This window comes from Dromaius novaehollandiae, chromosome 1 (genome assembly GCF_036370855.1).
Source record: "Dromaius novaehollandiae isolate bDroNov1 chromosome 1, bDroNov1.hap1, whole genome shotgun sequence".
NCBI lineage: Eukaryota > Metazoa > Chordata > Aves > Casuariiformes > Dromaiidae > Dromaius > Dromaius novaehollandiae.
The window spans coordinates 34,891,575-34,919,357 of record NC_088098.1 but is presented as its reverse complement, the minus strand read 5'-3'; the positions used below and the strand labels follow the sequence as shown (position 1 = coordinate 34,919,357).

Sequence of the window (27,783 nt, the reverse complement as noted above, 5' to 3'; positions counted from 1 at the left end):
GCAGTACAGTAAGTACTTTTTATAATGACTCCACAGATGTAATTTTGGGGCCGTGCAAATTAGTTCTTACAAACACATTAATGATATATTCTTATGGGGGAAACAAACTGAATAAGATATATCCTCATCTACTGTTTGCTTTTACAAGAAAACCTCAAAAGGGACTGCTCTTTTGCAAGGAGGATCCACTGGTAATTTGAATTGACAATAGCAATAACTTATCTCTGCCAAATGTGTTCATTAAGAAAGCAAAGTTTAATTTCTAGAAAATATATTTCTTTAGAACATTACCCAGGAGGGTTTGTAGCTCCCGTTGGTCCTTTTTCAAATTAACACTCATTTTGAATCAAATGCATGATACTTGTATGTACATAATATAGAATGTTATTTCAAATTAGCTATTGCTTCTCTTCTAATACCTTTGCTGTAAATAGGATAAATGATTTTCAGTCTCTACAGCTTTTCATTGCTTAAGACTCTGTTGGAGTCACCCGGTGATATTAAGGTGGCTGTACACCAAAAGGAAGTTCCCGAAGTATTTCTAGATATGCACAGCATAGGCCACGTCGGTTTAAGTCTTTAGTTCAGTGAGGCCATAATGGCACCCAGTTTCCAAAACTTTGAGGAACATCCCATTTCCTGCACCCACCTTTCCTCTTGAAGGTTTGGGATCTTCCATTGCGATACAGCTAAGATAAAAAGAAGAGGAGCCAGAAGCATGGAGAAATTTCCTTTAAGAGGTCAAATATCATCACTCTCAAGGGAGTTGGTTTGCTGTTTAATCTCTGTAGGTTTGATTCAGTTTAGTTCATGCATTGAAACGTAAGGCCTTACTGAGTATGTGCTAAACGGATGTTGTTCGAAGACAGTGGAGAGTGGATTTTCCATATGGAAGATGAATTAATTGCCGATTTAAACTATCAAGAGGATATGTCATGATCTTGTTTTAAGCCATTTGTATTTCCAGCTGGATGTGAAGTGATTAATGGAGCTGGTTACTGTGCTGTTTTCTTGAGTGGCGAGTAAATGTGAGATACGCAGTGAAACTCTGCTGGTAGGCGTTTCATGGTGTGCTCACAGTCAGCAGAGGCACTGTTTTCTCCTGTGGAATATAAAATCTGACTTTCAGAATGGTTGTTAAAACAAATTCTTTGCTGGAAAGGAAGAGTAAGATTTTTATTGATCTATCCTATCCTATCTATTCTATTATTCTGTCCTAGCTGTTAGTTCTTAGAGTCCTGGGTAGTAAAAAAATACCCTGTCCTTGAGCTTTCTCTCTCTTTGGTTGCCATTTTATGATTGCCATGACCTTCTGTTTTAGAAGTTTTCACTGTTTGTTCAGCCAGCATATCCACGTTCCTGCTGTCCGCTGAAGTGATGCTAAGTTTCCTTATCCTATCTGTTTTCTCATCAAGAATAATTTTCTTCTCTAAAAATCTAAAAGTTGAACCCGCACCATATCTTCCAATTCTTACAGTCTTTTAAGAAAAACAGAAGACCAGTGACTGGATCTTACAGTCAGATCAGCACAGTGTGCTTGTATGTCTGTTGTTGGTTTTCTTACTGGTTCTTGTGTAGCAGTGTATCTGTTACTTTCTCTCCCTCCTTAATTTTTCCTGTTAGACTGTTTCTTATGGACAGCTTATCCAGTCACAGTTTTCCAAAACAGCTGCAGTTGCACAGGTACGGCTTCACTTCACCATCAGAGAAAAGCCTGGATTCAAGTGTTCTTCCTAACAGATCTTGCTGGCAAATGAGCTCTCTGCAGGCTGATGCCTTAGTCAGCTGGACCACCGACATTAGGACATCTAATTAAATAATAACTGTTTTGGAAGACTATAACAGTATAAGCGCTTGTTGAAATGGAAGCTAACACACAGCTTGCTTGTGACTTATTTCAGCAAGACATTTAAGCGTCTACTTAACTTCAAATTGCTGAGCATTCCCAGTTTCTGACGTAGGACCGCACACGTGCATATTTACTTGGTCAATGGGATGAGTCTGAGTCAGGGTAGTCAGGGCCTGTGCACCCTCTGGATCACAGTTTGTACATTAGTTTAATTACAGCAAGATGGGCCAACAGGAGGAGATGTTCCACTAGTTTTTCGTAACCTGATTATAAGAGAGAAAGGATACATGATTCTATTGAAGAAAGAGCCACACATTTGAAAAAGAAATGCATTAATAACTGATCCAAGTATACAAGGAATGAGATACACTGAGAATGAGACTGGATAAAACTGAGGCCATAACTGCAAATGAGTAAGTCTAAGGGACCAGCGTGCTGAGCAGACTGTCCTTCCCAGATGTGCACCTCTCAGGAAGGTAACACAGCCCTGGGCATTATTTTGCTTAATGCTGTATACATTGCAGTAAGTTAATCTGTATTCTTCACTGCTGTTTTGTACTTTACTGCATTACTTTCATCAAATGTTTACTTCAACCCTTTTTGTCCTGAGGAAGGTAGGATTGATACCCTAACAGTGTCATATAAATGTTTTAAAGCATTTTTTTCTAGATAGCTTAATAAGTAACATTTAATTTAGCTGGATAGCATATTGCTATATCAGTACCCAAATTTAATTAATGCCTTTAATTGACTTGATCTACCAAGGTAAACATATGGATTAATATTTTTCTAAAAATCATAGGGGACCATTTTTTAAAAGTTTCATATAGCAAGCATTCCTCTGAGAGCAAAAATATGCACTAGGCATTAAATAATTTTTCAACATTTTTATTGCAAGTAGTCATTAACCTAAAATTGCAGTTGGTAAAAATACCTGAATAGCTGATCTGTGCAAGATGTATGAATTTAAATTAAGCATTTTCTTATATATTTGAGATGGCAGAAGCCATAGAAATAGACTCAAACTTGTAAGCTTCCATTTAAAATTTGTGAATATTTAACTGCTTATGAAATATGAATGAAATTTTCATTGCAGCTTTTTTCCCCTAGTCTCCTGACGCAAATTTAAAAGTCTGACAAATCTCCTACAATCTAGTATTGAGATCAAAACTTCCAAACAGTTATGATTAGAAATACCAAAAGAACATAGTATGATTTAGGTGTTTTAAGAATATATGCTGTCATAAAAAGAGATAGCCCCAAAATTATAACCAGTTCTATATAAAAGAAAGTTCTCAGCAGATGACTCGCATTAAAAAATGTAACGGCTGTCAAATGTGCAGCAATATTAAATCACAGCATCATTCCTTGAATTAATGAATACCAGTTTCTTTAATTTCCAAGCTCTTCTTAAATAAACCAGAAGTCAAGAGAAGATAGCCGTAAAGGGAAGCAGTTTTTAAAAATCTCTTATGATCCGTAGATCTTAAGAGACACAAGAAAGAGAATATATTTAACGACACTTAGGAGTTCTGGTTGCCGGATAGTGGCTGATTCCCTTCCAGAATGCCCGGTCCACGTCAGTCCAGAAAGTCCAATTTGGATGAGTGGGAGGGCACTAAAAGACTTTGGATGCTCACTCTCCAGTCGTGCTCCCCTGCTTGCCCCCATACTGCAGTACTTCCCGCTCTTCTGCAAATGCCATTCCTCACCGCTACAGCCAAACGCCACTTCGTGTCCCTTATCACACTTGTGGGTTTGACTCCCAGTCTGGACCTGTGTTTCCCTCGGCCATAGACAAGGTGGGCTCTGGCACTGAAGTGGAATAACACTTCCTATAGATCTATAGGACAGAATTTGTATGTGTTATGTTTGCTAATAGACCACTTCACAGAAATAGGGAAAAAGCAGCACTGTCCTGGAGCATAGACATGGGACATACAAAAATCATTCTCCACTTTAGCTTGGTTTTGATAAGGTCTTGACTGTAATGGAGTGTCCTGTTTGAGGTCTGAAAATTAAAGCAAGCTGTTCACCAACTGAACGGCATCCAGAGGAAAAGCAGTAAGACCAATCCTTGTTCCACATCGCTGCAAAGAAGGAGGGAGTAAGAGGTCTCCTTGTTCACTGTGGATAGCAATGGGCTTAAATCTCAGCAAGGGAGATTTAGTTTAGACTAAGGAAACATAAGGAAAACATCCGAAGCACTGGAAGGGATTACTTTAATAGACTGTGGTCTCCACTACTGGAGGCTTTAAAAAGCAAGACAGATAAACATCTCTGAGTAATGGGTTAGATGCAGCTGATCGTGCCTTAGGGCAAGAATAGTCTAGATGGTCTCACAGAGTCCCCTGTCTCATATAGGTTTGTAGTTCATCGGAGGATGGATTCAGCTCCACTTAACTCCAGTGCCTGAAAGAAGAGGAAGGAGGAAGGAAAAGGAACGAGTGGGAAGGGGAAGTTCCTTTAGACACTGTGCCATCTGTACTAGAACAGTGTATATTAAGGCTCATCTCCTCTTAAGCACCGAGTCACATTTTTACATTTACTTTCTGTTAAGGCTTCTTTAAGAAGCAGGTGACCTGAAAACACTCCTATCATTTGTGTCAGTGTGGAAGAAGCTATAATCTCATTTAAGAGAGTTTGTGTCTCAGTCCATTGCTAATTATTTTTTCATTCTTGCCAGAAAATGCACACAAATCTGTCAACAAAATATATCAGCCTCCTTTATTTTTTTTACTTTGTAGTCTTGCTTGAACATTGCCTGCTTGTGGCAGTCTCTTAACAGCTTCAAACATACTTGAAAGCAAAACCACGTTAGGCATAGTACCATATCACAAACAAAAACTTCTGTTGATAAATTGTTAGAGATTTCCTGGAGTCCTGCTGGTACAACAGCTGTCACTACAAACTAAAATTATTCTCAGATGAATTATTTTGACTCTGCAGATAGGTTTGTCAGCAGCTGAAGTGCCCTACCACTCTGCAAAGTCACGCCGCAATGGAAGAAAGCATGACATGTTCAGTGACAGGTTAGGTTGGGGGCAGAGGGGAGAGAGGAGGAGGAGGGCATGCTTAAACACAGCAGTCACTAGGAAGTTCAAAGCTGCAGATCATACCCAAAAAAGAGAATCAGTCACTGCAACAGAAAAGGCCTTTTGCTTTGGTAATGGGGTTTTAGGTGCGGCTTTCTGCTTTGCTGTGCTGTACAGAGGGAGGAAAAAACAAGGGACGAGGAGGAACTGGCGCACAGTAAGGGATGACTGGTGCGTGTATGGGTGTTCATGCTCACCACTGCGTGAAATGGGCTCGGCACAGTTCAGGGATGCAAACGCTGCCTGCTGCCAGAGACGGAAAGGTGGCAGCGCTGCAGCAGCTGGCGCTGTGTCTTCCTGTCTCTGCTGCTGCCCAGGATAGCGATCAACAAACTTGCTAGTGAGTCTGGTTTCATTCTGGTTAAAGCATTGTTGGTGTACTAGTAAAGCCAAGTCAATCCAAGAAAAGTGCAGGGAACAGAAAAAAAAAAAAAATCATTATCCACTGTTGATCTCACCAAATCCTGTAGCAGTTTTTAGACAGCTTTGCCCGTACTTGCTTATCTTTCCACATTAATTAAGGTCATTAATGCCAGAAGCTTTCTGAAAGCAGCACCAACCAATGTGGCACTCCATTTCTGCTGTGCCTGAGTATTTTCTGAAATACAGACAAAATCCTAGGCAGCCTGATCTGAATTCAGTGTTGACCTTGCTTTGAGGGATCAGGAAAAAAACAAAATGGAATTGAGTAATACGTAGCTGGCTCCAGCGCAGTCAGAGGTCTGGGTCAGTACCTGCTCCCCGCTGATGACTGCATTAGTGGCTGGCACATGCGGGAGGGGGCAGCACATGGATTATTGCTCGTACTGCCAAACAGTTCACACATGATCAGGCCAAAGAAACAGAGATACTGATCTACCTTACCCTGGTGGAACCACGGACAATGCAGTAGTCAACTCTATAGACAATTTTTGTTACCTTATCAAAAGCCAGTGCAGCACCTGAGTGATAAAGCATCATGTCCAGTATGAAGGAGGCACCTGAAATCAGAAGTAAATGTTTAATATAAAGGTACTATTACCACTTATCTGTGTCTGCAAAAAGTCAGACCTTTTATACTTGTGACAGCAACCATCTCAAGTCAGTTCCATGGACATTGTCTTTGTATCCTGAATGGTATCACAAAGCAGGATAAAATCTCAAATAACAAGGCTCAAAACAATACTCCTGCAGCCCAGCATCTCTGAGCAGAGCGTATGAGGCGTATCAGCTTGTCAGGATACAGTGAGTGACAGGCAGGGACCTGCAGAGCATTTGGAGGCTGTGTACAGCTGTGCTACGAGGTCCCTACAGATGCTAGTAAAACTTTCAGACAAACTGGAGTTACATTGTGTGCCGTCACAGAGGCCAGGTGAAAGCGGCTGCAGCGACTCTAATTACATCTGCAGCAGCTTTGACTCCTGATACACTGAAAATTGCATTAATTCTTCATCAGTGGAATTATCATTGAATCTTCATGCCACAAATGAGCAGAGGATCCTAGCCTTACATTTACTGGGAATTACCGATTGCAATGCCAAGCCATTCTAATTACAGACCATGCCTAATGTTGCAGTTTTATCAGGCAGGATATGTTTTGAAGAAGAATTTTGAATCTAAAATGAAGTAAATTATAGCAACACAAGCTATACTTCCATTGTGTAACTGTATCTGCACACACATTTCTCTGCCAGTGTCAGTGCGTCAGTCAGGTCACAGCACTGCCCAGCACAAGTTACTGGCCTAGGTCTGCACTCTTAATGTGAGAGAGAAGCGAGGAAAAAAAAAAAAAGGGAAAAAAGAAAAGAAAAAAAAATCACACCTAAACCTAAGCATATCACATACCTACCAAGTTTCTGAATCCTGTTCTGTGAAATAAATGAATTCACAACATGCCCTAGAAAGGACTCATTCTCTGACTACCCCGAAAACCTTCACCTAAAATAGTTTTATTAATTGTTATTTTGTGCTTTTGAATGTGCTGCCCTTGATATATGTGTTAGACATGAAGAGCAACTTATTGCTGAAGAATAATGAGGCTTCGGAGAATACTGCTATGAAGTCAAAATGCAGGTGGGCAGCCAGGGCGGGGGGGGGGGGGGCAGAGAGCAGAGAAACAACTTTTAGGTAAGACTAGCAATACCACATAGCAGGTAAGTGATCGTTCTAATGTGAACTAAATCTATGAAGAAAGGCTGCCTAGCGCATGTTGACATGTGGACAAACTTTTTTTTTTTTTTTTCCTCATCGTGTCAAATTACCTCCACAGGTAACTTTGTACAAGGACTCTGATGGAGAGGATTTCGGGTTCAGTGTTTCAGATGGTTTATTGGAAAAAGGAGTGTATGTTAAAAATATTCGACCAGCTGGACCTGGGGATCTGGGTGGTTTAAAACCATATGACAGGCTTCTACAGGTAATGTTTCTACCACTACCCAGGTTTAGTGCGAGTGACGCGGCATACAGCATGCTCCGCAGAAAGCTTTGTAACCGCACTGCATGGTGCTTTGGTATCTGTGTACGGGGTTGTGACTGTCACACCCTGCGTAAAGCTGTGCTGCAACTCATTTGGAACAACTTCGTTATCTACCTTGCTGATTGTATTTTAAATGTCAGTACTGTATATGTGTATCACTGCTAGGAAAGGATGTATATGAGGGGGGCAGGGAAAGAAGGAAGATTACTCTGCATCACAGGCCATGTAAATTACTTACATCCTGGGTAAGAAAAGTTAAGACTTCATGTCAATTTGGGGTTTTTATGCACTGGTACTAGGCTAGATTTTTTTTTCTGTGAAGTTATATTTATAGAACAAATTTCAGGAAGTTAGGTATTTCAGAACACCAAAGGAGACTTACAAATGCTCACTGGAAAGTTAGGATTTCCCATGGCATTTCCAGCCAGATTTGTATTTTCGCTTTCTTGATAGAGACTTAAAAATTGTTTCTGCGCTTAATCTGAGTTGATTGCCCTACTTCTATTCAGTGTAACTGCTGCACCCCACGCTTACCGGAGTGCCAAGTTAGACTATGGGAGAAAAAATATTTTTTGTCAACCAGTCGAGTAAAAGTATTTTACGTACTAAAACCACTGAAAACCAGCTGAAGTTTTAGATATGATTTGTTGTATTTAAATTAATGAACATTGTGAAAGTGAGGAAAAACCATGTGCTGTTAGAAGTCATTTATGGAGTAGGCACTGTGGCAGCTGACAGCAGCCAACCCCAGTGCAAATACACGCACCTCAGTAGAAAACTAACCATGGTCTTCAGACCAGACACCTTGCTTAAATAGTCTGTATTGAACAGTTCTCTCCCTGGCCTAGGTAAATGAGGTCTCAGTCCTATTCTGGCAGATAGTCCTGTTTCCCTTGGCTCATGTCATCTCATTTTGCTTTCCTAAAACAGTAACAAAAATGAATCTTCTAATCTGCCAGGTAAACCATGTTCGTACCAGAGACTTTGACTGCTGCCTAGTTGTGCCCCTCATCGCTGAATCTGGCAATAAGCTGGAACTGGTTATTAGCAGAAATCCGCTGGCATCTCAGCAAGGAAGCTCAGAACAACAGACTTCAGCAAGTGGGGAATGGAGCGATCAAAATAATGCCTTCCTTCAACAGACTGGACATGCTGTTAACACAGAGACACGGGATCCTACAAATACATTATAGCAGAAAACCATTTCAGTGGGACATTTGGTAATGAAAGACAATTATGGTGCTAAATCTCTTTAAGACTTTTCTGAGACTGAGGCCCAGATGTCATATGGCACTAAAAAGCACAGGAGGATCAGCCTGTCCGTCTCAAGGCTTATATTAATTCATGGTCACTTTTGAAAGACTTTTAATTCACAGCTAAGTCATTCCATTCTAAACAGTCTAGCAACAGTGAACAAAAAAACCATAAAGGCCTCCTCCTTCCCCCGCCCCCAATAAGAAAACAGGGAGATGTTTAAACATGATTTATATGTTCCTTCCCCTCAAACAGCTGCTGTGGTTTTGAGGGAAAAGCATGGCATTAACCTCTCCTAACAGTGGTGTCCAGGTTATATTGTTTTAAAAACATTTTTTAACTGCCAATGACTGGCTGATGGGTGAGCGAGAACAGCATGTTGCACCATGTTTTCTTGTAAATCGGCCAGACCTGGAATTCTGGGGAACGTTAGGCCCCCGGCAGGAATTGTCTTCAGGCACTGTTTAGACATCTTAACAAAATTCACATAGGAAGCTACAGTATGTGGTGAACATTGTTCCCCAACTGTGGTAAATTTTTATTAGAACATATGTTATTCCCTATGCAATGAAATATTTAATGATACATCTTGCAACCTATGAGGTTTTTTTTTTAAGCAGTGACTTTTTAGACAGTGGGATAAAACATCTGAAGAAGGATTACTAACAAGAGTAAAACTGAAATGAGTTTAGACAAATTAGAAAGGCTTTAAAGAAAACAGATTTTTTTAACTGTATCCAAGATTGATAAAAAACCTCTTTAATGATCCATAAAACTCTAAACTTGCAGTGTTACATATGACCTCTCTTTGTAAGTCAAACAATTTCTTGAGGGGACTAAAGTCCATTTAAATAAGCTTTGTTTTCAGCCTTCTTTATGATAAACATACCCCCTGCAACACGTTTTTAGAATTTAAAATTGTAAATATGTTTTACAAACACATCACACAAATTCTCTCCTACCCACACCCCAAAGCAATAAAATACTGCCAGTTGCTTTATAAGCTCACCAGCAGCTGCTTTGGTTTATTCCAGTATTCAAGTTGTTATGGTAATTATTGTTATTGGTGAATATAAAGATACTGGATTTGTACATTTGTAGAGTCTCCATATCTAAGCAATCACCTTACAGAGTTTTCTGGTCAATTTAAACTGTCTAACTGTATCCTTATTGCTGTTTCCCATATATGAACAAGCTCACCTGCCCTGCACACACAAGTACGTCTGATTTATATTTCAGCACTGCCAGAAATGACATTCAATGCTGAATCATGTAAAAATAATGTCCATGAGTCACTTAAATATGTATTTTTATTTGTAACAAATAAGTATTAAACTGTAAAGTATTTTTGTACAAATTTAATACTTTAATAGCATGATATTTATCGTCTATGTATGTTTTTTGAAATTCAAACTGTTGCAAATATTTGTATGGAAAAACTGTATAAATTGAAATAAACAGTGATTTAAAGACATTAACAATGAGGTGGTATTTTTCTACTTTAAATTTTTTCCATACACACAGAATTACAGTTTTAACAAAAAATACCATCTCTACATTTGTGGTATGCAAAAAAAAATTTTGTTATGACAGGAGAAAGAGTGAGAATGTAAGCCATTCAAACTTTAGTAGAGCTGGTCTGAAGTTTGAGTAAGACATTCAGGTTATTTAATCCTGAAAGTTACAATGCATCAAGTCATGCAGAACAGAAGGAAAAAAAAAAAAAAAGGCTGTAAGTAGTACATCATTTGAACTGTGAGTTGGAATTTTGGTTTTGCTACCAAGATCATTAGCAGCATAAAACTTCATTGGGTAGAAGCAGCAATGGCAAGTTTTACAACTCCTAAGGTACCGAGGGCAAAATTTTTCTTTGTAGGTCAGTGATTGCTACTTGCTTGTTCTGTTGTAACAAGATTGAAATTCATGATCCGGCCAAGCTTCAAGCCCATAGTTCTGCCATATCAGACACAACTGAAGTCCCCTTTGTACACCATCTATTTTTTGTCTCCTAATAGGCCTGTAAGTTCATTTTTTGCCAAAATAAAAGAATGGAATGATTTTTGATGACTAACACACCAATGAATCTTCTACTAAAACCAGATCACTAAAAATATAAAAGGCTCACTTTAAAACAAGCTGTCCTTCAAAGAAAATGGAAATATAGGAAAGCTGTTGAAAATCTCTGCATATCTAGTTTCTCCATTTCAGAAACCTTATTTTAAAGCTATAGAAAACAAGTATATTCATTAAGAAGACAGCTGATTGTTTGTTAGCTTTTGAAAAGCTTCCTAGGAGTTACATGTTCCAAAGTTAGATTCTTGAGTTTGGAAGACCCGAGTGGGGAGTCCCATTCATTTGTCTGTCAAAACAAAACAGAAGTGTTATCAAAGTTCTGTGCACAAAGACCAAGCTAATGTAGTCTAAGCTAGTCAACAGACCACTGCAATTAGTCACAAGATGTATAAGTTTACTGCTACTGGCATTATAATTTATTTTTTTCCCCTATTAGCCATATATTACCCTGGGAAGACATCTGCCAAACTTGATTGCTTTACAGATTACCTGGTCAGCTTACTAAAACCTTAAAAATTATTACATAAAAAAAAATCCAACACATAATAGTATCCAGGCCACTTGTGCTGCTGAAAAAGGGTGCAATAATTTGTTTTACGCTTTCTCAGTAAAGAGATACTTACCAACGATGTTTTCATAACATCCCCCAAATTTGCCATAAGACTTTGTCTTTTATACGGACTTATCTGCTGCGAATTACTGGTCTGCTCTTCATTAAGAACTGCAGACCCTTCTTGTTTAACTGAGTCAGTTACAGGTTCAGTTGGGTCAGGAGCATCTTGAGTTACAGAAACGGACTGAGCCTCAAGTTCTTCATTTTGCCAGCTCTTCTTCAGGGGAGAAGCTTGTTTTGGACAGTTGCTTATTTCTGCGATTCTCTCTCTCAAATATTTTTGTAAGCGAGTTTTTCTGGGAATGTTCTTGTTAGTGACTGCTTTCTTGAGGTGCATCTCTTCAGCTATAACATAGACTCGGCAGCGTCCTCTGGTCACAGCCGTGTATACATGCTGCCAGTGCTGACGGCCTGGATTCCCAACTACATAGACGACAGTTTTTTCCTCAGAACCCTGAAATATGTGTAGGAACTTCTTACCAAATTAAAATCTCCAATAATAAAAAAAAGCTTACAAAAGAAAGGAAATCAGAGAGAACTGGGGACACTCTGGAAAGTGTCTTCTGTTACGCATTCAAGGAATTCTAGTTTCAAGAGAGCCTCTGACACTATCATGTGAAAATACAGTGCATTACCGAGATAAAGTCAGGGTAAAGTTTTACCAGCTCATAACACTTCCTACCTGAAATGTGTGAATAGTTCTGGCCCATGCATGTTTTATATGACATAGCTTCTTCAGTGCCTTATATACTACAGTGAATGTGGAGCCATATGTGCTGCTGATGGTCAGTAAACGTTGTTTATTAATTTCTACATCCTAAAGACAGAACAAGAACACAGCAGTAAGCTCGTATCAGCTGTCTGATCAATGTCTATACATCTACATGCATCTATATGCCATCTCTCCCTGAATTTAAAATAGCTTCAATGCCAGCTAAGTGAAATAGTTTCAGAAGATGCTAAGCCCAGATTGCTGTCTTTCACTGACTAGCTTTGAGGAAACTAGTTTCACAGTACAGCCTACCTGACTTTACAAAGTTAAAAAATGACATTTTAACCCCCAGAAAACAGATTATCTTCAGGCAAGGTGACATATTACAAAAAAAGCCCATTTAACAATTTGTTGCTACAAATGAGGAAGAGTCTGCTCTCTCCCACCAACTCTTTGTGCTTCCCCCTTGCGTAGCACAAATCTTAGTATTCACTGGACCCTTTGCTGAGTCAATTCAACTCAATCAACCCAACAGAAAAATGAAGGGTTGGGAGTTGGTTAAGTTTTTGTCAGCTTAGTTGTCTGCCAGGGGAGGACTCTGGCTGTCACATTAGCTTTATTCTTTATTTAAAGACTATATTTTTACCCATATCCAGAAGATGCTGCATTTCAATTGGAATTTGAGCATTTAGAGAGTTTATGACCAAAAGAATTCACAGCACAAAGCAAGAGTAGACCAACTGACAACTGAAACAGGTTTTACATGAACTCTCAGGGATGTTTTTTGTTCAATTCTCTATTGTGTTCTCTTTTCTGCCTTTCACATGATAGTTTGGCAGAACTATTTGGCAGAAGCATCTACTATGAACTAAGATTTTAAAATGTGAATTCTTTTAGTTTGGGTTTCAGCAAGGATTGAATGAGTTACCACTAATTTTTTGTGCAAGTTCCTGCAACAACTACTTACATCTGTTATGAAAAATATATCTCCATTGCACAGTCGTTTGCCCTCCTCAGTAGCTTCTGCAGCCAGTGGGGGTTTTCCACTTTTGCATTCATGGCGATCAGGATCCTTGCTGAAACCAGGGCCTGGCAAGAGATCCTTGAGATAGATATTTCGCATGCAGCAAATCTTGTCATCAGTTTGAAATACAAGCCGTCTTTTATGGTCTCTAGGTCAGGGGAAAAAAAAAGAGAGAGAGAAATGGATACAAAGCGTGCATTGTATAATTATTCAGTATTTCTTCTCCTTCCACTGAATGAATCCAGTATACTTGGACCAGATTAAAAACCTTAAAAATATTCAAAACACTTAAGACAACTTTTAAATTTAAAAGGTGTTTGTCTAAGTTTTGTAAAACTTTTTGGTAAAAAACAATAATACAAAGCAATACTGAAATGCTGCTTCCAAAAATACTTAAGAATCTAATCAGAAATCATATAGTAGGAAGAACAATTAACCTTGTTTTTTTTCCAAGTGGCTTTAATGTCAACTTTGAATACCCAGCAATAACTCAGAAACTTGAAATTCATATATTGACAAGTAATTTAAATTAAATGCAGTTAGTTTATAATATTTTGTTCACAGTCCAGGCTGAAACTAAAGGACCCACCAAAGAGAGATTCCTTATAGTAAAAATGACCCATAACATAATCGGATCTACATGAAACTCTAAAACCAGTTCTACAATTTTATTTTAGGTTGCTGGCCTATTCTATGACATTTTCAAAAACCAAGAGAGACTGGTAAAGGAAAAAACTGCAAAATACTGGCTTACCTGGTTAAATGGTTTGAATAGTGCCGGCAACAAAGTTCATTTATTAGATCACAATCTTGCCTAAAACACACAAAATATGAACAAGATATGAACAAAAAAAAAAAATCATGATGCACTTAAAGAAAACAAGACATAAAACAATTACAAGCAATGTCAGATTTGGATTAATTAAGAAGTAATGGAAAAAGCATCTTTTAGTTATGATGATCTTCCATCAATAATTAAAAACAATTTTTGGATTCGGAGTTTAAAAGACAGCAGTAAAGCAACAGTTTTGTTTAAATATTGTAGAAAGTGAGGCAAGGAGGTTTCTGATGCATACCTAGATTAGCCAGATTAAATTTAGCCAGATAAATTAGCTTAAAAAAAAAAAGTACCTGTAAATATACCACAGAAAAATCTTAAATGGAAAGTATAAATAACAGTATAGTACCTGCAAGCAGACTGGAGAAATTAAACTGACTCCAGAGTTACTCAGTGTTCACAACAAACAGATGAACTTGCTAAAATTTATACATCAGTTTATTCGCACACTAGTAGCCCACATATAGTGGGTTTTTAATTGTTAAGAAAAGGTTCTTCACAAATAAAAGCAAACAGTTTTTCTTCTTTTCAGTACCCTTTTCAGTGAAAGTGTAACACTATGGACTCTAGTACTATCAATACTTTCAGCATTTCTGAGAGACCTCCCATGCTATTTATGCTCCTGCAACAGTTCACATTATCAGTGATAATCAACATTTCCTGCCCTTCTTGGAAGTCTGTTAGAGCCATACATCTCACCTCTTCCTTCTTAAATGAATATATGAAATTATGCAATTTAAATGAATCCAAATATCCAGGATGTAGACATCGCCACTAACAGGAGCACTAATGCACATCAGATTATACGACTAAACCTGGCCCTCATCAGATGATCAAAATGCAAGTATCTTCTGTCACTGATGAACATCCACCTGCTCTGCTGACATATGCACAGACAGCAGGTTGTATGCTCCCACCAGGCACCCTGGAATTCTCCCCTTCCAGGGTGGGGAATACTGAATATTTGAATACTGACCACATAATCTCATCTCAAATCTCTCATGGGGTTAAGGTGCATTACTTTGTATTTTGTGGGTTCCCCCGAGCAGTCAAGTCCTCATCTTTCCCTTCCAAAGAACTCTGCACTGTTAGCAAACACCACAGCACAGGCTCTTGAGGAATCCAGTACAAAGACAGACTGCTTATGTCTATCCTTTGTTTCCTTAATACAAACAATACAGATGAACATGAATACAAAGGTAAAAATCATGGTGCAAAATAATACTATGCTTATAGAAAAATGAAGTTACTCTCCATGGAGAAACAGGGGGTAAACAGAAGGCATAGGAAAAGACACAGGCCTGTTTTCCCCTGTAGCATTTTTAACGATATTGCCACTAGTCTCTCCAACTCAATGCATCCAGACGTTTTTAAATCATGGCTGCTAGCAAGGATTTTTTCAATGTCTGCCTACATGCTATGTTACCTTCTAAAAGCAATGAACTGTGATTGTCTGGCATCCTGCAATCCTGGTCCTTTTTTAAGTAAAGTCTTTATGGCAGCCTGCAAATCTGATTTAGAAGACATAAAAGATAAGGTATAAAAATATGCAGAACAAACAACTTAAGAGAGAAAAAGATAATTCAGTATGAAATTGCCCTAGCTTATTTCTTGCTTCAATGCCATTTCAACTTGTTTAAAAGAAACAAAAAAAAAAACAAAAAACCCCAAATCACACAAATACTTCCCCCCAAAAGCATCAAGCAGCTATCCCACAATTAAAATCTGGGAAGATAGAAGTGATATGGAAGACAGAAATTCTTATTTCTTTTTATTAAACAGCTGACTAGAATGTACTTCATGCAAAACAGTGTTTTGATACAGCACTTTAAAGAAGCATTTTTAAGCCATGGAACTATACATTTAGATTTTGCAGAAGATATTGATTTTAAGTAGTCTGTTTGCTGAATAAGTTAAGTAAGGTGAAGTCCTAATATTCATGCTTATTTTTTCTACATTACACTTCAATGCATATATGCATTTTCAATGCATATAAAGTGGAGGCACCTATCCAATAATGGTCAAAAGACTAATGCCAAATCCAAAACACTTCGGAAGAAATATTGGTGTCCCCTCTTGCAATAGCCTTTCTCTGTTTCCATATTCTTGATTCGATTCCAGAGTTGAGAGCATGCTCCTGTCCTAACACCACCCTGTAACAGTTGCTGTTACCCAAAATCTCTCACCTCTGGAAAATTTAATCCTTTAAAGATTAAATTTAAGGATCCTTTAAGATGATCATATTCAATGACACTGGTCTAAGCTTTAACACTCCCATTTCAAAGCTGGAACCCTACAGAGTATCCTCTGCCCTTACAGGTTCTGCGGTGTCCACTCACATGAAGCAATAGGTAAACTATGAATCTAATATTTATTTTTAAACCAAACAACTGACTAAAACGTTTCAAAATTGTTCATTCCAGCCAAACAGTGTATGTTTTAAAAAGGGGAAGTCAAGATCACAAACTGAATATACACACATACTGTCACAGCCCCCACCAGAAGGCAAAGCAATAAAAATGAATTTCTTCTCAGGGCTTGGCATTGTCAGTTCTTCATTCCAAGCAGAAACTTTTAGCACCTCATCAAATTCAGGAAGCCTCCGATGAGAGATTCTTGACAACAGGAGCGGAGGGAAAACAGAAAGGAAAAATGATTTCCAGTTAAAGAATTCCAGTGTACCCTCTGCATCAGCCTGAATTTTATCATTTACAAGTGTTTGCTCATCTATTGTAAAATATATACGCTGAAAATCCTTTTCCTAAGCATAACTTAAATTCACATGGAAAAAAATGGTAATTTATTATCCAAACCTTTCAATACTACAGTAGATATTTAGTATTATCAATACAAGTCCTCCTCATGGGAGGAGTCTGGAGTAACACAGAAGCGTGCTGCCAAAAACAGGAGGGGAGTGGGAGGGGAAAGGGGTCTGTAAAATATTGATTGTAATTCTGGACATCTTGCAAAGATTCAGATTATCCTAAAACTTCCACTGACACCAAAAGATCCTGAGCACTCAAACCTAGACTTTGCTGTTTCATGTTTTATAAGGAACATGCGTACTGGTTTACTTCTATACAGAAAGTAGTGCAAGTACTGGGAACATTTAGAGGTTCTAGGTATTAATGTCAGAAAAAATAAAAAGAGAGAAACTATCATTTTATGGCCTTTCACATCCAAACACTGGATGTAATTTAGCCTGTTTTAGCAGCTGTCACATTTATCAGCCATTTCTTAAAAGCTTTCCATAGAGAAGCCATTATAAATAATTTCAGAATACCTAAAGCGTTTTGTGCATGCAGTCAGGTTCTGCACAGCAGCTGAGCACCAATAAGACACAAAGCCCTCACTCCGCAAGCTGATCTCATGTATGCAAAATTTCACTATCAAAACCTGAAGGATTCATGACTTAGAACATCTTAACAATTCATGTGTTTAATGATTCACTAACCTTAACCTGGTTAACTCTTACTCTTGGAAGTGGTCCAACTATCCCCACTGAAACAGATACTGGCAATTAGAAAACACAATTCACTTGGCCACAACTAAACGTATTTGATAGTGAAGGGCTTATTTTGAAAAATACCCCACATAAGATTCGAGACTATTCCACCACATTTCAGGACTTCTTAAAGGTATTCTCCAATACAAATATTCCAGGCAAAATTTTTTTTTCCCTAAATCAGTGCTATCAGTTTTGAGCAAGAACGTGCAACAGAAAGTACTAGAAAGTTAAACCTTGATGCACTACTATTTTGCAGATAAAGGACCAGAACAGCTACAAGAATGCTTCTTGCACACATAAGGAAATCCTACCTCGTTGCATTGTCTACAATTAATTGCGATTCAGCTCTGTGATTAGTTCGCAGTTCCACAGATAGCCCTTTGGATTTTAGGCCCTCGAAGACATCAGCTAGCATGTTGCCAGGATCTATGCTGGGGAGCTGTCTAGTATCACCTAAACAAAACACAAATTAGTATTTGTGAGGAGCAACAACAGAATATCTCTGAAAATATGTCTTAAAAAGATCACTGAAAGTAATAGTGTAAGACATTCCTCATAGTGTAAGACATTGCAGTCACATGCTTCTGCAATACAATTTATATAAAATGAAGCTTTCAAGAATTCCCACATTTCTTAGAATCAAACTGTAGAGTCGTTTAAGTCCTTTATATTCTTCACTCAATAATGCTTTGCTAATAGGTGCAAATGACCCTGTATGATGAACAGACACTGATCACCTTTATCCAAACACATTTTAAAAGCTACATATCTAAAACTTAATGCCATGAACGGCATGCCAAAAAAGTAACCAAGACAGCAGAGGTGAAAGATCTGATTTTACACACTTTTTCTTTTCTGAATTAAAAAAAAAGGCTGATTCTCACAATAAGATCCTCAGGATATAATATCTCTTCTAACATCTGGTTCATATGGTAACACTAACTTCTTTAAAGCTTAAGGAAATCAAAAATTTCCCAGTCACAAGACATAGTAAGAGGTTACTAAACAGAAGTCACGGTATTTTCAGAATCAGACAAAGCACTAACAAATAACAGAACAATATCATACTGACAGCTGAAGTAGGCTGAACTCTTCAACTGTTTTCCATCTCATCTGACTATACGCATGAGCGGATATCCAAGAACGGAACAATGTGACATTCTCAGGATTTTAGAGACTCAGCAAGAATAGAGGTAGCTCCAATGCTTATACTGTATTTTGTGTATTATTAAATACTGCATAATCCTAATTGCATAATTTTCCACTTACCAAGTATGATAAGTTTGGCAAGCTGAGCATGCTCACATAAGAGCTTTAGAACTAAACTAAGAATATGTACAGACACCAGGCTTCCTTCATCCACAACCAGAATTGTCACAGTAGAAAACTTCCATGGCAGTCCTTGTTCACTCTGCTTCCATGATTTAAAACTATAGATGATCTAGAAACAAATCAAAATAATTTGAGTTCTGAAACTAATCGACTGTAAATAAGTGTCTTAAAAAGGTAGCCAGACTGTGGTCTCTTCTAATGTTGTATTTAAAGGTATTATCTGAAGTTCTGAACTTAAACTTGTAAAGAATCAGAAGACTCAACCATTCGCTCTTACTTCTTTCCTCAGTGAACACATTTCTAGCTGAGATTATCAACACTCACTTATACAAATGCACAAAAAAAAAAAAATCATCCTCAAATATGGAGCCTTAATGCAGGAAGATCTTCATGGGCTCTTTGAGAATTTTTACTTATCAAATTCTGAAGCTTGTATGTAGTAGAAATTTCAGCATCTGATATGGGAAGAAATTGGTCTTATTCTAAATACATAGTATCCTTTCCATAATTAGGGAAACCCTTAGATCTATTTCAGCGATTACCCTAACCATGAACTATCCAAGCTCCACCTCCTCCTCCCAGCACTGCTGAACGCATGTCAGGTCCTTGCTGCTCAAGTCACACCTTGCTCTGCTTGCTTTTATTTAAAGCTCCAGAAAACTGTTTATAAGGATTACCCCACCAATTCTGAAAAACAACCGCCAAGCCACAGAGCAGGGCTGCTCCATTTCTTTCCTCCAAGCACCCAAAAAGATACAAGGTCAGCCATTAGGCTGCTCGGTAATGCAACATGTCCTGCTACATCTGCTTGCTCGGACTAATAAACAACCACCATTGCATGGGGATGAGGTACTGGCAACTAGCCAGTCCCCAACGCAGATAAGATAAGCCTGCGGGATCTTTTGTATCACTGCAACTTTTATTTATACAAGTTATTCCACCCCTCCAACCTCCTTGCGGCACCTTCTGTTACCTAGGACAATGGAGACTTAAGTTTATTAACAAACAGTGTACTTTCTACTTTTTTATAAAAATTTTTGCAAAATATATACCCAGATATACAGTAGTTAGGAAAACACTGCATGAATGAAATCCGTCTCATTACTCAACCCCAGCCTATGGTCTCTTCATAAATGTGCTGGCACATTTATGCTAGCTCTGCCATCTATGGAAGACTTCTGCAGTAATTTTAAATGCTGTAGGTTACTCACAGTATAAAAAATTGAAATGATAAAAAGATCTGATGCCCTAGACAGGCACAAGTTTGAGAAGTGCATAAAAAAATAGGGGAATAAGAAAGATGCAGCAAATAATGGATTTCAGATGATTAAGATTCCTGAAAACGTAATGCTGCTTTTCACATGCTGACAAGCTGTACCTTAAAATTATCAATAGCTAAAAGTGTCATTAAAAAAGGTCAATAAGCTTTATTCAAACCAAGAATGACACTGCCAAAATTTCTTTTAGAAGACTATTTAAAAAAAAAAGAAAAGAAAAGAAAAAAAGAAATCCTTACCTGATGCAGGGTATATGCAGGAAGCCTAGTTTTTTCACTCAAAAGGCTTGCTGCCCTCCCTGTAGGTGCAGTAAATAATACATTCAGAAGATTTTTTGTGCAAGTATCTTCTGACTCCCAGTGATGATTAGAAGTATTCCATTCCCCAGATGCTTCCAGGTCACCCTCAAAATCCTTAGAAGCAGCTTCCACTTCTTTTTCCATCTGCTTTAAGTGATGAAAAAGGCAGCTAACTATTGTACTCTTACCACAGCCTCCTTTTCCACTTACGATTGTGACAGGATTAGAGCAAATCTTTTGCATAGCAATCACCTGATCTAGGTCTGCCTCTGCTTTACTTTGGGTACCAGATGTAGACTCCATTTCCTTTTTAAGGAAGCTATTTTCACAATCATGATTTTCTGGACTATTTTCTTTTGTGTACTCCATTTCAGGAGCCTGGGTAACATCCATTTTAATATCTACTATTTCTCTTGATGTCTCAGAAACATTAAGTATATGTCTCACATCAACATCTAGTTGCCATGAGTGGTTTGACAAAAGGTCACCTATATACATCGCAATGTCTTTTTCCGATTTGTAAAGATGAGGCAGAAACACCATTTTTTTCTCCCTAATCATTATATGCTGATCTTTCAAAAATTCAAGAGATTGCCAAGCATGCTCAATAGACATATCTTTAGATACAAAACGAATTAATTCATCTTGATCTTCATAAGTATGTCCCATTTCTCTACATTGTTTCTTGAGTTGATCATATAGAATCAATGCATTCTTCTGCAATTCAGGAATCTTCCGGAGGAGACGTCTGCACTGACAGAAGGCTGCCCATGTTGTTTCACAATAAGAAAGGTTCAGTTCCTTATAGGTAATCTTCTCCCCAAAATGAATAAAAGCAAACATAGATTTATTTATTTCAGAAGATATTAGCATCTTGCTGAATAACATTCCTGCCACTAAATACAAATTACAATTCACTGGGTGAGTTCAAAATTCACTACAAAAATATATACTTTTTTATAACGTACAAAGTCATAATGTTTTTCAAACCATACAAAAGCAAGATATTTCAAAATGAGATGGAATGATAATTCCTCTGTCACCAAAACTTTAAAATCAAAAACCTTGAACAGAAATTGGGTATTACAGAGAATTTGTGCATCTGATTTGATGCATACCTAGCTATCACAATTTCAAATAAAGACACAAACTACCCCAGAAACAGAACATAGGCAAGGTATTAGTCAGAACATTGTATCCAATTTTGGACACAATATTTCAAGGAGCAGATGAAATTTACCAAGACTAGAGGAATACAGTGACAGCCTGAGACATACAGAAGAGAGGAACTACCAGCGGGGGCAGCGAGAAGAATTGGGCTTGCTGAGCCAAAGAGAGAAATGATTGTCTTCAAGTAGTAAAAAAACTGCAGGGAGAACACAGGCTTGGTATAGGAAATGAGATAAAGTTTAAATTGCAACAAGGAATAGTCAAACTAGACATTAGGAAAAGCTTTCTAATGCAAAGGATGTGAAACACTGAATAGACAAGTTAGAGCGTGGGGCACCGTGACAGTATTGGCAAACTGAGGCAAAGGGATTAACTAACCATAGTTCTGCACTACCGAGCTTTAGCTCACATTAGAGTACTAACTTCAGCTGCAGCAGTGCGGTTACACAGCAAGTGTGGTGTCAGCAAACGAAAAAGAGAAGGAAAACAGCAACTGCAAGTCCCATTACAAAAAAAGAGAGAACCACTAGATCAGATGACCTCTTACAAAGTCATTAGGATCTACTTTGCTAGGAAAGCACACGCACTACTTACAAATACTGTTCTATGGACTAAAAACAGATTCCATTTGCTCATATAAAAAGTACAATTTTAAATTAGCTTTTTGGTTCTGGCCTGATTACCTCTAATATTTAATTTTCTATTCCTTGTAGAAAAGACTAGACAAAAGTTTGTAACACAACCACTTTTAAAATCTTTTGAGACTGAGTTATTGTAGACCAGCTGAGAAATAAACTTTCTTAAGAGCGAGCATGGTAAAATATCCTTTTTCAACTTAACTAAAGCTTATCTCCTACAAATGCCCATCTCATAAACTGAACATAACTGAAAGAACAGGATCATGACCTAATGAAGATCAAATGTAACAAACACCATATTTCTTACCCTACTTAATTTTACTTACCTTGCTGAATCCAAGTTTCCATGGCTCATTCTTTAATATATCATTCAATTTTGTTAGAATGTCATCTTGGAAATATTCTTTCTCAACATCTGCATCACTGTTATTTTCAGTCTCTTTTTGCCAACACACTTTCTCCAAAAGACAGCAAAAATGGCGTGGCAGAAGAACTGGCAAGAACTCCATGATCATTGGAAAATTCATAGCTACCAACACTGCCTTTCCTGCAACTGTATGCACCATAAACCAAGAAAGTTTTAAACAATATACAAAATATACAAAACAAGAACAATTCAAATAGACTTTGGCTTTTATCCTCTTCCCTCTTTCATATCCAAAGCATCCCTAATATCCTTCAGTTTCTTACTCGTTGTAATGATTTTTAAAATATTTTTAAATGAACCTTGAACTGCCTTAAAGAAAAAAAATGCAAACAGGTGACAGATAAAACTGGCAACTAAAATACTCATTTGGAAAATAAATATTATACATGTGGTTTAAACTGCATATTCAACAGCATTTCATAAAAAGTCAGTTCAGAGTTCATCATGCCTGCTTCTCTTATCTAAAGGTAATTTAATTTTCATACAAATGTACAAAAGAACATTTACAATCCAAAATAAGAAAGCAGACCTGTAACTCTGTAATATCAGACAGCACTTAAGAAAACACTGCTCTGCCACTGGCCTTCTGAATGACCCTGAATTTAGGCCATCATTGCCCTCTGTGTGCGCCAGTCTTGGAATCTGTAAAATGGGGATGATGAAACTGATTTTCTCTATAAATCACTTAAAAAATGGATGGTTAAAAAAAAAAAAGTGAGAACTTTAAGAAGTTTTATCTTTTAGCATGCAAGAAAAAAACTGCAATTTCTAATGAAGTGCTAAGGAAGTTTCATAAGTTCAAATTTAAAACATACACTTTTCTCACTTAACTACTTTTTCCTGTAACTGCATTACCCACAGAAAGGCAAAAATGAAACCTTTTTTTCCCTTGGAAGCAAATGCTCAGTTTTAAAGAGAAGAATCAGCACACACTCCTGCTAAACAAAAACATCACAAACTGCTTGACTCTGGAACAATTAATGACAAAAAAGAAAAAGAAAAAAAAAAAAGGTGACAACAGTAACAGCAGCAACAGGGCATACAGGAGGATGGCTGTTTCCATAGCTCAATGAGAGCAAGGAGGAGAAGAAAGCTGAATTTGCAGTGAAGCAATTTAACTTAGCAAAAATCTTCAAAGTACAACAGTAGAGAACAGGATATCTCAACACGCTGTGCAATCTTCTTCACTGGAAGTTTTATGAACAGAATAAAGAAGTCTCAATCAGAAGTGATCTACATATCCCATTAAAACTGAGGCAGAGAACTAGATCCATGTTTCCAGCACTACACGTTGCAATCCCTTTGTAGTCATGAAAAGGTTTATGGTACATTAAGAGTGGTCAAGAATTTTTTTAACATTACAACAAAAAATGAAGTACATAGAATTGTGAAAATACACTTTTCCTCTCTTTATACATTTGATTTGAAGTAAATTCGGCTCAAGCCTAGCAAAAGCTATGAGCTCAGGTTCAGTGCCTTTCCTGTCAGATACTAATTGGCTCTGAAAGAGTGACTTCCATCTTTTGACCTGATGCTGCCCTGTAGTCCAAGTATTGGAAGGCTTCATTTGCTTGCACGTAATACTAGACCAGCCTGTCTGTATGGATTTATGCACAGCTGCCACTAAATTTACAAGACCTCCTGGAATTCAGAGTACTGAGTCCCAAGGTACTGATATCTAAGTGCAAAGAGCACCAACCTAGAACTCACCATGTCTATTCCAGTAAGTAATGTGGCCTTACAGAAACAGACCTTCAGAGCAAAACAAAACAGCTGGTGCTGAGGACATGCCTCAGACACCCTGAGGCGATACCTATTTCAGGGTGTTTTGTTTCAGACTAGCTATAGTTTGGTCCCACACACTGAATGCATTTACTAGTACACTAGGTATGCTACTGCAGTGCATCTTGTGGTCAGCTGCATCCAGAAAGAATCCAGTCCTTGCTCTCAGAGGTTGCTCCACAACATGAATCAACGCATAACTGGAGAGAAGACGGACATTTGCTTCAAGAGCACACTCCTGATCCAATCTACAACACTAATGTAGTCACACCAACTGAGTCCAGCAGAGGATCCTCAGTGGTTTCACACTAGCTCAGTGTGGGCACACTCCAGTGTTTGTGCGCCATGCTCCCTAGCCCCCTCGATACAACGAGCAGGCTGCAAATACACTTAGCCAATTCAACGCCACTCGTCTGGACTGAGCTGAGCTCACTCACTGATGCTCTGCACTGCAAAGAACTGGCTATACCATTCCTGAACACTGTTCGCCCTAAAAAGCCATACTGCCTTGTTTAAGTGCAGAATCCATCTAATAAGTCTTCATTGCATCGCAGTAAACCATACAGAGCCAGCATCAGTGTCTTTGCATCTGTAGCACATATAATTCTAGTTAGTCAGCCCACAGAATTCAGGTAAGTCCTTATATGTCTGCAACTGTATTTGCAACCGTAAGCGCACCTTTAATGGGTTAGCAATCCCCACTGCCCTCAAATTTAAAAATATGCAAGAGTCTTTGCACATTAAAAATTCATTTAAATACACATTTCACACGAAGACATGTTAGCCTGAACACGGTATCTTAAAAATAGAACGCATTAGCTTATAAAACTATCAAAATGGCACGCAATATACCTACAGGATTTCAAAACATACTGAAAGATATCAAAATCCTTGGTATTTCGTTGCTTCTTCCTTTTCTCCAAGTACGAAACCTGGAACTGTTTCAGTTTTTCCTCAAGTTTTCTAAAACTCAGCATAGGCTGCCTAGGAAGCCAAGTAAAAAACTCGTGTTTAAAAAAATCAGGAACGTCACATTCCTGAAGAAAGAGTGAAAAGACTTGTTGGTTGTTTTCCTCTATATCAGTCCGCAGAAAATACGATGGATATCCCTGCACAAAGTACTTTGATCCCATCTTTTTAACTTTAACATTAACTGTCCACCAAGGGCCCACTAACGGAAAACGTCCAACTACTTCATACTCCTTCTTAGATTCTTCGTCTTGTATAATAACTGAAATTCAAAAAGAAAAATAAACCACTGTTACTGCTAACTGGAAAGACAAAAAGTTTGGTTTGATTAAAAGATTTTGGTTGTTCAAGCTTATTTTTATTGTTTGTATTACAAGTTATATTAATAAAGACTAAACAAACATAGGTTTTCATAAAATTCCTAAAGTAATGTTTTTACAGTAGTATTTAAAAACAAAACCACAACCAATCTCGGAAACAAGCATTAAAACTGACTATGCCTAAGTGTCAGAAGTGCATAAATAATACTTGGTTATAAATATTTATCAAGTCAAGTCAAGACTCTGACATGTGGTTTAATACCACACCATTTATACCACATTACATTTTTAGCTGAGTTTTTGAACACTTTTGTCGCATAGAGTATTGCGCCATGGTGCCTGCATGCTCTTCAGATATGTTTGTACACCAAACATTTACTGCAACCGAAACAGCCAAAGTTATAAGCAATTAACAGTTTCAAAATAATAAAAATTCTAACACTCTGCATGGTCTGGTTTGCCTCTGCTTTTTTCCTTCCTCCTTCACACATTCAGTAATAACCATGCTTCAGCCCATGCTTGGGGACTCAACACTACCACCAGAACAGAGCCAGCACCTCAGGTTTTCGTGCGATCTCTTTCTCACCAAACCAGAATAACAGCAGAAATTAGGCCTGTTCTACAGTTTTACCTTTATTTTCCCCTAGTTACCTAGCTGAATTTAGCTCTTTCAAAACACTTTACAAATAAAATACTTAAACTAGTTGTGCCAGTCACCTGCCTTTTTAAGCACTAAGCAACAGAAACTAGGGGATCAGTAAGCTTAACTGCCATCACTCTCAACATGTCATAAAGGCAATATATTGATATATATTTATATTTTACATATATAAAAATATATATGCAAATATGAAAATTATGTATAATATTTGTATATAAATATATATTTATATAAATGAAATATTATTTTATATGTTTCTAATACATGTTATATCTGTAATCATGTAATATTTGTGTAAGATTTACCACCTACTCCAGGTTTTGTTTTGTTTTTTTTAACCCTTGTATAAACTCAACAGAGCTGCCCATAAATCCAGTAACGGGGTATGGAGAGGCTCCAATTAAACTTACTGAAGACTCTAAGGAAAGGGAAGGGAAGGGAAGGGAAAGGGGAGCTCTCCTGTCCCCCAGAACAAGGCCGTTACAAACCGCGCCGGCCACGAGACTGCTCTAACAGTCGGTAACATGACGCCCAGCACCGCCTACGGAGGAGGCGAAGACACAGCCGCACCCGGCTGCGCCCGCGTAGTTCAAACACCACCGCGGCTCCGCAAGGGCCAGACCCGGCCCCGGGCTTATCCCTGCGCACCACAACCCCGCAGCCTGTGCCGAGACCCGGGGCCGAGGCAGAAGCCGCCTCAGAGAGGGGCGGTCCGCCCGGCCGCGCGGAGGGGAGGAGGAGGAGGAGGACGAGGCGCCCCCCAGGCCCTGCTCCCACCGCCCCTCACCGGCTCGGCGCGGGGGCAGCGCGGCGGTCAGCTCCGGCCCGTCGCCGGAGGCCGCCAGGAGCGCGGCCTCCGCGAAGCGCGGCTCCTCCTCGCCCTCCTCCTCCTCCTCCTCCTCCTCTTCTTCGCCCTCCTCGGCCTCGGCCCGCCGCCGCGGTGGCAGCAACACCCCCCGCAGCTCCGGCAGGGAGGCCCACCGCCCGCCGGGGCTCGCCATCGTGCCGCGGGCCGGGCAGGACGAGGCGAGGCTCGCCGGCGCCTCCTTCCGCCGGCGAGGGAGGGCCTGGGAGGCGAGGCGGGGCGGGGCCCGGCGTTGCCCGCGGGGGCGGGGGTGCCGCCATGTTGCGGGGTGCCGTGGGGGCGGGGGTGCCGCCATGTTGCGGGGTGCCGTTGGGGAAGGGGGTGCCGCCATGTCGCGGGGAGCCGTGCGTTCCCCGGCGGCTCTCGAGAAGCGCCTTGTTGATGGCAAAGGAAAAAAAACAGAGTTGTGATAAGGGACTCGGGAAACTGGCTTTCTGTGCACCCGGGGGGAACAGAATTTAAGAATTGCGTGTGTGCGCCTCTAGCCTCTCAGAGGTATAAGAAATAAGCGCTAAAATCCTCTGCAGGTCTCAGCCCTGGACCTGAGGCCTCTCCCTACGATAGTTTCTATTCTTACATTGATATCCTGCTGCAAAAACTGTCTTTTTATAAATTTAGATGA

At 38.9% G+C, this 27,783-nt stretch overlaps 2 protein-coding genes across 15 annotated transcripts in view; one reads left to right on the top strand and one right to left on the bottom strand.

Moving 5' to 3' along the window:
- The window catches only part of GRIP1 (glutamate receptor interacting protein 1), a 342,714-nt gene extending 332,580 nt beyond the window's left edge, over positions 1-10,134 (top strand). For all 13 annotated transcript variants that reach the window (XM_064508773.1, XM_064508755.1, XM_064508763.1 and 10 more), the window contains 2 exons: positions 7,193-7,339; positions 8,359-10,134. In XM_064508773.1, the coding sequence (XP_064364843.1) occupies positions 7,193-7,339; positions 8,359-8,592 (381 nt within the window). In that variant the 3' untranslated portion in view covers positions 8,593-10,134. The remainder of the gene's footprint in view (positions 1-7,192; positions 7,340-8,358) is intronic.
- On the bottom strand, positions 237-27,366 carry HELB (DNA helicase B). 2 transcript variants are annotated; one of them, XR_010388291.1, is made up of 15 exons: positions 27,084-27,366; positions 25,203-25,577; positions 22,464-22,690; positions 20,270-21,142; positions 18,691-18,862; positions 17,733-17,874; positions 16,398-16,528; positions 15,340-15,424; positions 13,830-13,889; positions 13,019-13,223; positions 12,022-12,156; positions 11,350-11,793; positions 8,376-8,575; positions 5,142-5,924; positions 237-2,112 (listed from the first exon to the last, which is right to left on the bottom strand). XR_010388291.1 is itself a non-coding variant. In XM_026092401.2 (13 exons), the coding sequence occupies exons 1-13, from the start codon at positions 27,295-27,297 to the stop codon at positions 10,923-10,925; spliced, it is 3,153 nt and encodes a 1,050-aa protein (XP_025948186.2). In that variant the 5' UTR covers positions 27,298-27,366; the 3' UTR covers positions 9,946-10,922. The 2 variants fall into 2 exon arrangements, 1 of the variants encoding a protein (XP_025948186.2); XM_026092401.2 differs by lacking the exons at positions 237-2,112; positions 5,142-5,924; positions 8,376-8,575 and adding an exon at positions 9,946-11,012.
- Positions 27,367-27,783: the final 417 nt, after the last annotated feature.

Bases quoted from the DNA above. Each gene is read 5' to 3' on its own strand.
- HELB (XM_026092401.2), bottom strand. From the start codon at position 27,297: ATGGCGAGCCCCGGCGGGCGGTGGGCCTCCCTGCCGGAGCTGCGGGGG. The intron at 25,578-27,083 runs GTGAGGGGCGGT...TTTGAATTTCAG, and splicing joins GCTGCCCCCGCGCCGAGCCG to TTATTATACAAGACGAAGAA. The intron at 22,691-25,202 runs GTAGGTATATTG...TGGTGCATACAG, and splicing joins TCAGTATGTTTTGAAATCCT to TTGCAGGAAAGGCAGTGTTG.